A 9,272-nucleotide genomic window follows, 5' to 3' on the forward strand; every position below is an offset into this window, starting at 1 on the left:
AAAAGGTTGGCAGTTCGAATCCACCAGCTCCTTGGAAACCCTATTTGGCAGTTCTACTCTGTTCTGTAGGGTGGCTCTAAGTCGGAGTCGACTCGATAGCAGCGGGTTTTTGGTTTGGGCCACACCAGGGTGCTTTCCAGTGCACTATGACTCTATCTCGTCTGGCAGTCGTTGTACCTCCCGGAGCACCTAATAATGCTAGGTATTCAGTAGGCACCCAATAAGTGCTTATTGTCTTGGCAACCAACAGGAAAAAACCCTGAAAAGCTTCAGAAAAGTGAACGAACGGGGTTCACTGGCTCGCTCTTCTTTCGGGGGAGGGCCGCTCGCGGACCCGGCAGCTACAGATGAGGAAACGAGGCCAAAGAAGGGAGAAAGGACTACAATTCCCAAAAGGCCATGAGGGGCCACCTCACGCATGCGTAGGTTCCTCCCCTTGGGCCGGTCGCGTCTCGCGCACGCGCTCTCTGATCGGTTTTCCACACCCATTCTGCTGCTCCAGGCTGGAGTTGGTGGCTGGACCTACCGCAATCTCCGGCTGCGATGGTGCCTTTCTCTTTCCTCTGGGCTGCCCGGGTAAGACTTCGGGGCTCTGGAGACGGGGTGACGAGTGTAAAGGAAGCCCCCCTCCTATCCCAGTTCTCATTCACAAAATCGGGGGTTGCCTCGGCTTTGCTACGTACATGTTCTGGGGCCTCGGGGAGCAGAGGAGAAACTAGGGACTCCTTGAGACCCTAGGGCGCGTGCGGGGTGAGCTGGGATTTCTGCTCCCCATTCCCGCGTCCAGACGCCGAGGGTGTCGTGGCGCCCTTTACATGTAGCATTAGTGGAGAGGACCAAGCCAGATGCCCCGTAGAACTTGTTGGGGTGAGGGAAAGGGGAACCAGACCAGGAATCGAAAGCGAAGCCTTTCCTGCCAGCTCTAAGCTGTGCAGATGATGCAATCTCGCCCTCGTGTTTGCACCAGGGAGCCCGCAGCTGTGTGGGCACTGGGGAGACAGGATGGGGAACAGGGGACAGACACACCCCCCCACACACCTTTCCCCCCAGGGACTGCTAAAGGCCTATTCTCCCACCTCCATTGCTCTGGAAATTGGCTGTACAGCCTGTGGCTTTAACCCTGCCCACTCTCCTCCTCCTACCTGACTGGGGTATCAGTTTATGGTGGCCCTACAGGAAGCCCCCTTTTACTCTGGAATCTCCGTGGCCCTCTAGTGAGCTCCAGCGACGTAGGCTTCTTGAGGACTTTGCCCAATGGCTTTGCTGAGTGGCTTGTCGGGTGAGGTTCTGAGATGAGGTAACTGAACCGAATCGGAACCACCCCCTGGACATTGATCACAACCTTGGCTTTAGAACTGGCTTTTGAAAGTGGAGGTGGGTGTGGTGAGAACTGGAGCAGGCGGACTAGACAACTGGCTGCTGAGTTTGGAGCCAGAGGGGCCCATAGGTGTGGCTGAGGGTAATTTGTAGACAATTCTGGATCTTTTGGTCTGATCCAGGACCCTGGTGGCACAACAGTTAAGAGCCCCGCTGCTAACCAAAAGGTTGCCAATTTGAATCCACCAGCTGCTCCTTGGAAACCCTCTAGGGCAGTTCTACTCTGTCCTACAGGGTTGCCATGAGTCAGAATGGCACTGGGTTTTGTTTTGTTTGTTTGTTTTTTAATTTGATTCTGGCTTGTTTTGCCCCCAGCCTCTACAGAGATGCAGTCAGCTGGTCAGGATGGCCATACAGGCCCAATACAGCAAGACAGCCCAGACCCAGTCTGGGGAAGCAGCCCGGGACTGGACAGGCCAAGAGAGCCTGTCCGACAGTGACCCTGAGATGTGGAAGCTGCTGCAGAGGGAGAAGGACAGGCAGTGTCGTGGCCTGGAGCTCATTGCCTCAGAGGTGAGGCCTGGGGGAAGTGGCAGGGGACAGGCCACCCTAGGTGGCAGGAGGTACTGATATTTCTCCAGGCCTCCCTTTGAGATTCAAGGCCTTATCTCTCCCTCTCCTTGCTCTCCCCTGAAGCAAAGGCAAGGCCAGTTCAGGCTATGGGTGGGGGAATTAGGGGGGTTCTAGAGCCTTCCGGAAAGAAGGGCGGGGAAGCATAGGTTCAGATGAACCTGTGGCCTTGCTAGAGACACACTCATCACAGCAACTGGGTTTCTGAGGATGCTGCCTCTGACCCTGCCTCAGGCCTGGGAAGGAACTCTGAGCGAAGAGAACATTCTGTGGAGTTCAACTTTCCCCTGCAGCTTGGGGCTCTGACAGGGAAGGGGTCTCGGGGTCCAGGGAAAGGGGCTGCGTACCTTCTGAACAGGAACGCTGACACTGAAACCCCCCCCACCTACCCCAGAACTTCTGCAGCCGAGCTGCGCTGGAGGCCCTGGGGTCCTGTCTGAACAACAAGTACTCGGAGGGTTATCCTGGCAAGAGGTGAGGGCAGGCACCAAAGGGCTGGAGGGCCACATCAGGGATGGTGCTCCCAGCTCCTTGGGAAACCTACCTGTACCCTTCCAGTGTGTATAGAGAAGTGGCCTTCTCAGCCCTTTGCCCTTGATCAAGGGGCATGGTGGAACCTTTTCTCTGTGCCCTTATGTGTCCCCCTCCCATGGCAGATATTACGGAGGAGCAGAAGTAGTGGATGAGATCGAGCTGCTGTGTCAGCGCCGGGCTTTGGAGGCCTTTGATCTGGATCCTGCACAGTGGGGAGTCAATGTTCAGCCCTATTCGGGGTCTCCAGCCAATCTGGCCGCCTACACAGCCCTTCTGCAGCCCCATGACCGAATCATGGGGCTGGACCTGCCTGATGGGGGCCAGTGAGTGTGTTTGGGGTGGGTGATGGGCTTAGCATGTAGTACTGGTGTGGGAGAGGAGTAATTTATTGAAAACCTACTGTGTGCCATGCAGATGGAGCAGGTTGCTTCCGTCCTGCAGATTACAGTGGATGAGGAAGATCAAACCCCAGTAACATCAGTGCCCACTGCAGAGTGGGCAGAGCAATTGGGGCAGGAGGAGGTGCATGCTGGGAGGAATAGGGGATGGGGTCTTTGGAGCTTGGCGGAAGGAAGTGGTTAAGTCTGAGGGCTATTCAACTCTGAGGCCTCCTTACTTTCTCCCCTTTCCCAGTCTCACCCATGGCTACATGTCCGATGTCAAGCGGATCTCAGCTACATCCATTTTCTTTGAGTCCATGCCCTATAAGCTGAATGTGAGTGCTGTAGAACGTGGGGAGGGGGCTGCTTAGGCCCTGGTGGCCCTCTTCTGGGGAAGGTGAGGGGCTGGTGCCTGGGCATCCCTCGGGGTCAAGAGGAAGAGTGAGTTTTCACCCTCCTTATAGTTTTATCTGCATATCTGTCTGTTCAGCCCAAAACTGGCCTCATTGACTATGACCAGTTGGCACTGACTGCCCGGCTCTTCCGACCACGGCTTATTATTGCTGGTACCAGTGCCTATGCTCGCCTCATTGACTATGCCCGAATGAAAGAGGTTGGTGGAGGGCGCCTCTCCAGGGTGGAGGGAGATTTTGGAGGAGGAGGAGCCTTGGATAGGCCTGTCAAGGCAATGCCCAGGCTCAGACTTGTCTCTACCTGCCCCAGGTGTGTGATGAGGTCAAAGCACACCTACTGGCAGATATGGCCCACATCAGCGGCCTGGTGGCTGCCAAGGTGATCCCCTCACCTTTCGAGTATGCAGATATTGTCACCACCACCACTCACAAGACCCTTCGAGGGGCCAGGTCAGACTCCTCTGAGATCAAGCCTTGCATTTCCCTGCTTTCTTGCCCTTCTCCCTCTGGGACATTGCTGGGCCGGATCTGAGAGGAATCCATTCACACCTGCAGCCCTAAAGGCCTCTACTGAGTCCTGTGACAATTTTCCTTGGCCCATGGTGGCCATTCCCTGGCAGGGGACTTGGGGATGGGATTGATGGGCTGAACCTCCCTCCCCCCACCCATCACTGGAACCCAGCACACAGAACATAACTGAGGGGGACTCTAAGAGCCCTCAGGGGGTCCAGGCCATCCAGCTTCCTCTGCTTTCTCTATCCCTTGCCCTTTATTTCAGTTTAGATTCTGACCACCTACCTCCCACACAGGTCAGGACTCATCTTCTACCGGAAAGGGGTTCAGGCTGTGGACCCCAAATCTGGCCGTGAGATCCCTTACACATTTGAAGACCGAATCAACTTTGCCGTGTTCCCGTCACTTCAGGGCGGCCCCCATAACCATGCCATTGCTGCAGTAGCTGTGGCCCTAAAGCAGGTTGGGAGCTGCGTTTTTGAGGCGGGTGGGAAATTTTAGCCTGGAAGATTAGGCCCTGGCACGTTCTTAACTGAAATTGGGGCGGGTGGAAGGAAGGAGTCGGGGGGGCGGGGGTGGCAGGGCAGGGTTGGGTCCAGGCCTGGTCACAGGTGCTGCTGTTCCATCTCCAGGCTTGCACCCCCATGTTCCGAGAGTACTCCCTGCAGGTTCTGAGAAATGCTCAGGCCATGGCTGACGCCCTGCTAGAGCGAGGCTACTCACTGGTGTCTGGTGAGCCAGGGGGGATTGCTGAGGGCCTCTCTAGCTTCAGTCAGCGACTCAGGACTCACCACTCCCTGATTATTGTCACCCCTCCCCCTTAGGTGGCACTGACAACCACCTGGTGCTGGTAGACCTACGGCCCAAAGGCCTGGATGGAGCTCGGGCTGAGCGGGTGTTGGAGCTTGTATCAATCACTGCCAACAAGAACACCTGTCCTGGAGACCGAAGTGCTATCACACCTGGGGGCCTGCGGCTTGGTGAGACTTGGGGCTTGAGGAGGGAAGGGCCCCTACACTGGTGGCTGCCAGGTTAGGCTTGAACTTTGTTAATCCTCCCTCTCTGCCTCCTTCCCAGGAGCCCCAGCCTTGACCTCTCGACAGTTCCGTGAAGATGACTTTCGGAGAGTTGTGGACTTTATAGATGAAGGTGTCAATATCGGCTTGGAGGTGAAGAGTAAGACTGGTGAGTGGGCAGAACCCCCTGAGCCAGCCATTTTACACTCACCCAGCAGCCCTCTCCCCCAGCTGCCTAACTTCCTTCCCTGGAATCTGACCTCTTTTTTTCTCACCCCTCTCTAGCCAAGCTCCAGGATTTCAAATCCTTCCTGCTCAGCGACCCAGAAACAGGGCAGCAGCTGGCTGACCTCAGGCAACGGGTAGAGCAGTTTGCCAGAGCCTTCCCCATGCCTGGTTTTGATGAGCACTGAAGGCACCAGGGATATGAGGCCCACAAACTGGAACTTACCCTCCCCTCTACTGGCCAGTGGAGGGGAAAGCTCATCTGCCAAGTATATTCCCCTTCCCAGAATTCATAGCTGAGAACACTTTTTTTGTAACAAGACTTTCTGCCCTAACTCTCAGCCATTATCTCAGTGTTATAGACTCCCTGCTCTTTCTTGGGGAGGCGCTAGTTATCCTTCTGAGCCAGAGGAAGGTGTGGGTAAGCACCTTCCTTCCTATTTTTATCTAATAAAATACTAACCCGCCCTGAGTTTCTATCCCACCACTACCACCACAGGACCCCCGGGGGCTGTAGCCTCCTCTCTTTGTCTCTGATCAGAGCTGACACCAGATGTGATTAGCAGGCGCAGCAAATTCAATTTGTTAAATGAAATTGTATTTTGCCCACGGCTGCTTCTGTTTGATCTCTGGGGACAAGCGGAGCGAGGGAGGGGTGGGGAGCGGCAGGGGGAGGCCCAGGTGCAAGGGGGAGGGGTGCCTGTCCATGAGGGAGGCAGCCCATCAGGCTTAGGCACCAGTAGGAGCAAGCTGCCCCTCCCAAGTCTAGGTACAACATCTAGCATAGGCTGAGCAGCCCCTGGCGAGCCCAGCCTGGTCAGAGCAGTGCCACCCCTTGGCCAGTGCCCAGAGTTAGCTAACGTGGGATCCGCCACGTAGCTTGGCACTCAGAGGCACTCAGAGGCCCCTGCTCTCTCTCCGGTCAATGTAGCCCAGGTTACACCCTGCAAGGCCCGATGGGAGGGAGGGGAGTGGCTGGCTTGGGCCTTTGGGTCAACCCCACTGCTGCCTGCCAGTCCTTCCCTCCTCCCCGCCCCCCACCGTGGGACTCAAGCAGAGGGTCAGAGGCACTTCCTCTGCTGGGAGCAGGGAGGAAAGTAGGGCTGGAGCTGCTTCCCATTTGTGTGGGAACCCAGCCTGTATAAGCGGAGCTGGACTGGGTGGCCAGAGTGGTGCTCTGGAGGGCTGAGGGCAGCTGCAAGTGGAAGAAATTAGTGGGTCTGCGGGCTGTGGTTTGTACCCGGCGAGGATTTCAGCCTGGCTTAGAAATCGGGGCGGTCCTTCTTCAGTTTCTTATAGTCAGTGGAAACTGCGAGGAACTAGGAAGAGAAGGAAAAGGGAGTTGCGCTGGGAGCTGTAGGCTTCTCTGTGCACGGGGCACTGAGTGGTCAATCTGGGACCAAGAGATGAACCTATGAAGGTGCAGTGCTAGGACTGCTAGGAAGTACCTTGTATTGGTCAGTGGGACTCAGGCGATTCCAGGGTTCTGGGTTGTTCTTTCTGTCCCAGCTGTGAAGGGAGAGGGGGAGGATTAGGGTCCCCTCTCAAGGAGCCTGGACTCTGGAGCTTAAAGTGACCCTCAAGCCCAGTCGAGGTCTCTGTTCCTCCTTCCACATCACCTACTGTAGAGGGCCCATTTCTCAGACAAGAGGGTCAAGTTAGCAGTTGCTGACAAGCCAGACAGAAGCCTATCACCGTTGTCAGCATTGGACCAGGTAACACTGCAATTCGATCCAGGAACGCCAGCCCACTCTCCTGCCACCCTAGCTTAGCACCGCAGAGCAGGGCCGTGGGGATCTGGCAGAGAACCCGAGGGTCTAGGGTTTCGGCGATTTCCCTCGAATTCAGTGGGGAACGGTGGCCTGACACTGGTTGGAGGACCCCACCTTCTGCCTCGGCCCAGCGTGAAGTCTCCGCACACTTCCACCCCGACCTCTATAGTGCCACCCCGAGCCCCTACGGCGCCCCCAGCAGCGCACCACAGGGCCACACCCCCACACCCCGGGCGGAGATGGCAGATAGCGGAACCCAAAGGCCTGCGGCGGGCAAAGCGACGTCGCCATGGAAACGGGGCCGGGAGCTGCGCTGGCTCCACCGCCCGGAGCGGGTCCAGTTGGGAGCCACGGTGGAGTGAGCTGCGGGCTGGGCCGGAGGGAGGTGGGGTCTCCAGGTTGGGAGCTGGCCCCAGCTCTGAGAGGAGCGGTACAGTCGGAGGCGTGCGGCCTGGGCATCCGCCTGGGGATCCCGGCGAAGGGCCACTCATTCCAACCGCCCCCGAGAGGCCCAAGCGTTCCCACCCCATCTTGCCCCACCCCAGAACCCCTGGCTGCGGCCCAATCGGGCCTTTACCAGACGTCGGGGCTGCGCAGGGCGAGTCGCAGCAGATAGAGCGCAGCGCTGCCCATGCCCAGGCAGATGAAGCCCATCATCGGGATGAGCTGCAAAAAAGAGGGAGGCCGCTTTCAGGGTCAGCCCCCTCCCCGCGGTTCCAGATCGCCCTTTACCAGCCTTTCCGCCCCAGCACCCCACCTCCCAACTGGCGCTTCCTTCTTTGTAAAACAGGGCACCAGGAACCTCCTATACCACGTCCCCCGACCCGCCCCCCACACAAACCCATGGTCTCCACCCCACAGTGAGCCTGTTCAAAGTAGATTTGTGGGACACTGGGTACATTGTAGGGATGGGTCGGGGGCACCCGGGGGAAAGATTAGGAGCGTTGGGGGAACTGAGCTAGAGCCAGGGCACTGGGGGATTTAGAGGATGAGACAGAAGTTAGAACCAGGGACTCTGGGGACAGAACTCACCGCTGGATTTCCCTTGATCTGCCGGCGGAGGCGCCCCCCTAGACTAGTTCCCGCCATATCGTCTCTTGAGTGTCTGGTCTTCTCCAGAGGCTTAGCTCTCAGGCCCTCCTGGGGTCCCGCCCCCGGTTGGGGAGGGGTCAGCCCAGCCCAGCCCAGCAGGGCCTGCCTCTGGAGATGCACTCCACCCGTTCCCAGCGTGCTTCCTTCCAGGCCCAAAGCAAGGAGGGGAATAGTTGGGGCAAGGAGAGCTTCCTGCTCTGGAGCCTCTCCTTCAGCTGTCTGCACCCTGGCCCCCAGGGCACCACCATACCTGAGACTTTGGGGTCCAAGGGAGAGACTCCACAGGCACAGGATGCAGAAACTAAAGGCAATTCAAAAGTGGGGGAAGGACACACCATGAGACAGACTGTCTGGCAGAGTACAGGTGTTTTGTGTGTTCACAGGTGGGATCAGGAGGGTCCGGGTCTGTGGAAGCAGCTGCAGCACTTCCCTGACACTCCTAGAGTCACCCAGGGGCTAGCAGGTCCTGGAGGCCCTGGTCCTTCACTTTGAGTGTAGTGAGAGGAAGAGTGGGACAGACAGACTGACTGCACTAAACTGCCTCAATCCCTCGTATCCTGGATGCTGTATCTGGGCAGAGATTGTCCTGGAATAGTGGTTCCAGGCCTGAAGAGCCTAGGGCAAATCTGGAACCAGGCTCAGGTCTGAGTAAGTCAGTTGCAGTTTTGGGGCTTCAGAGACTTGCTTGTCCTGCCTACCTCCAGTAGGGGTGAAGGTGGAGCCACCCAAGGAGGCTGCCCTCTGCCTCTGGCTGTGAGGAGAAGTGGAAGAGAATGGAGTGAGATAAAGAGTCAAGGAAAGACAGAAAAGATGTTGAAGGAGGAAAGAGAACTAGACAGAACCGCGAAGCGACTACCTCTGTTGATGCAGCCAACTCAGATGTACCCTACGTTGTCAGGGTAGGAAGGCTCACCACCCCTGTCTTTAAGAAATTGGGGTCTCTCTCCACTCCCACGCTAGCCATCCCTGGATCCCGCCGGATTCTGCCGAGCTCCCCGACTTTGCCCCTGCCTGCTGTGCCCCCGCCGCTGGGCTCCTCGGGGGTCCGGGAAGGGAGGGGACCTTTCCTGGGAGTCGCCTTCTCCCCTTCCAGGCGCTGATACCTTCCCCGCCCCCGCCCCCTCCCGCGCTGACAAGTGCGGCTGTAATTAGGCTGCGGGGTCCCCGGCTCTCCGCCTCCCTCCGGCGGATAATGAGATAAAGTGTCAGAGACACGGCAAGAACAAAGAGACAGAGACTCAAGGCGATGTGTGTGGGGGGCGGGGGAAGCGGGCTGACGGGATGTCAGAGCCGCCAGCGGCGCGGAGCCTGGTCCTCCCAGAGTGCCTGCACCTCCAGGGCCGGACCAGAGAGGGGGCGTCTTGTCACCTGTGCCCCGCA

The 9,272-nt window shown here is 57.7% G+C and overlaps 2 protein-coding genes across 3 annotated transcripts; one reads left to right on the forward strand and one right to left on the reverse strand.

Annotated features, from left to right (window-relative positions):
• The first annotated feature begins 466 nt into the window (after positions 1-466).
• On the forward strand, positions 467-5,637 carry SHMT2 (serine hydroxymethyltransferase 2). Of its 2 annotated transcripts, XM_049883637.1 has the most exons (12): positions 467-576; positions 1,693-1,890; positions 2,342-2,421; positions 2,604-2,804; positions 3,115-3,196; positions 3,352-3,474; positions 3,585-3,724; positions 4,084-4,249; positions 4,420-4,519; positions 4,612-4,767; positions 4,865-4,972; positions 5,089-5,637. In XM_049883637.1, exons 1-12 carry the CDS (start codon positions 544-546, stop codon positions 5,214-5,216), a joined length of 1,515 nt encoding a protein of 504 aa, XP_049739594.1. In that variant the 5' UTR covers positions 467-543; the 3' UTR covers positions 5,217-5,637. The 2 variants fall into 2 exon arrangements, with proteins under 2 accessions (XP_049739594.1, XP_049739595.1); XM_049883638.1 differs by lacking the exons at positions 467-576; positions 2,342-2,421 and having other exon boundaries at positions 1,805-1,890.
• Positions 5,638-5,667: 30 nt separating this feature from the next.
• On the reverse strand, positions 5,668-8,042 carry NDUFA4L2 (NDUFA4 mitochondrial complex associated like 2). The gene is made up of 4 exons (XM_049883639.1): positions 7,833-8,042; positions 7,378-7,466; positions 6,477-6,537; positions 5,668-6,347 (listed from the first exon to the last, which is right to left on the reverse strand). The coding sequence occupies exons 1-4, from the start codon at positions 7,887-7,889 to the stop codon at positions 6,291-6,293; spliced, it is 264 nt and encodes an 87-aa protein (XP_049739596.1). The 5' UTR covers positions 7,890-8,042; the 3' UTR covers positions 5,668-6,290.
• Positions 8,043-9,272: the final 1,230 nt, after the last annotated feature.

This window comes from Elephas maximus, chromosome 4 (assembly GCF_024166365.1).
Source record: "Elephas maximus indicus isolate mEleMax1 chromosome 4, mEleMax1 primary haplotype, whole genome shotgun sequence".
Lineage (NCBI taxonomy): Eukaryota > Metazoa > Chordata > Mammalia > Proboscidea > Elephantidae > Elephas > Elephas maximus.

Coding starts and splice junctions, on each gene's coding strand:
- SHMT2 (XM_049883637.1), top strand. CDS start 544: ATGGTGCCTTTCTCTTTCCTCTGGGCTGCCCGG. Junction 1,891..2,341: donor TGGAGCTCATTGCCTCAGAG/GTGAGGCCTGGG, acceptor CACCTACCCCAG/AACTTCTGCAGCCGAGCTGC. Junction 4,520..4,611: donor AGGCTACTCACTGGTGTCTG/GTGAGCCAGGGG, acceptor CCTCCCCCTTAG/GTGGCACTGACAACCACCTG.
- NDUFA4L2 (XM_049883639.1), bottom strand. CDS start 7,889: ATGGCGGGAACTAGTCTAGGGGGGCGCCTCCGCCGGCAGATCAAGGGA. Junction 6,538..7,377: donor CTGCGCAGCCCCGACGTCTG/GTAAAGGCCCGA, acceptor CTCCCTTCACAG/CTGGGACAGAAAGAACAACC. Junction 6,348..6,476: donor GTCCCACTGACCAATACAAG/GTACTTCCTAGC, acceptor TTCTCTTCCTAG/TTCCTCGCAGTTTCCACTGA.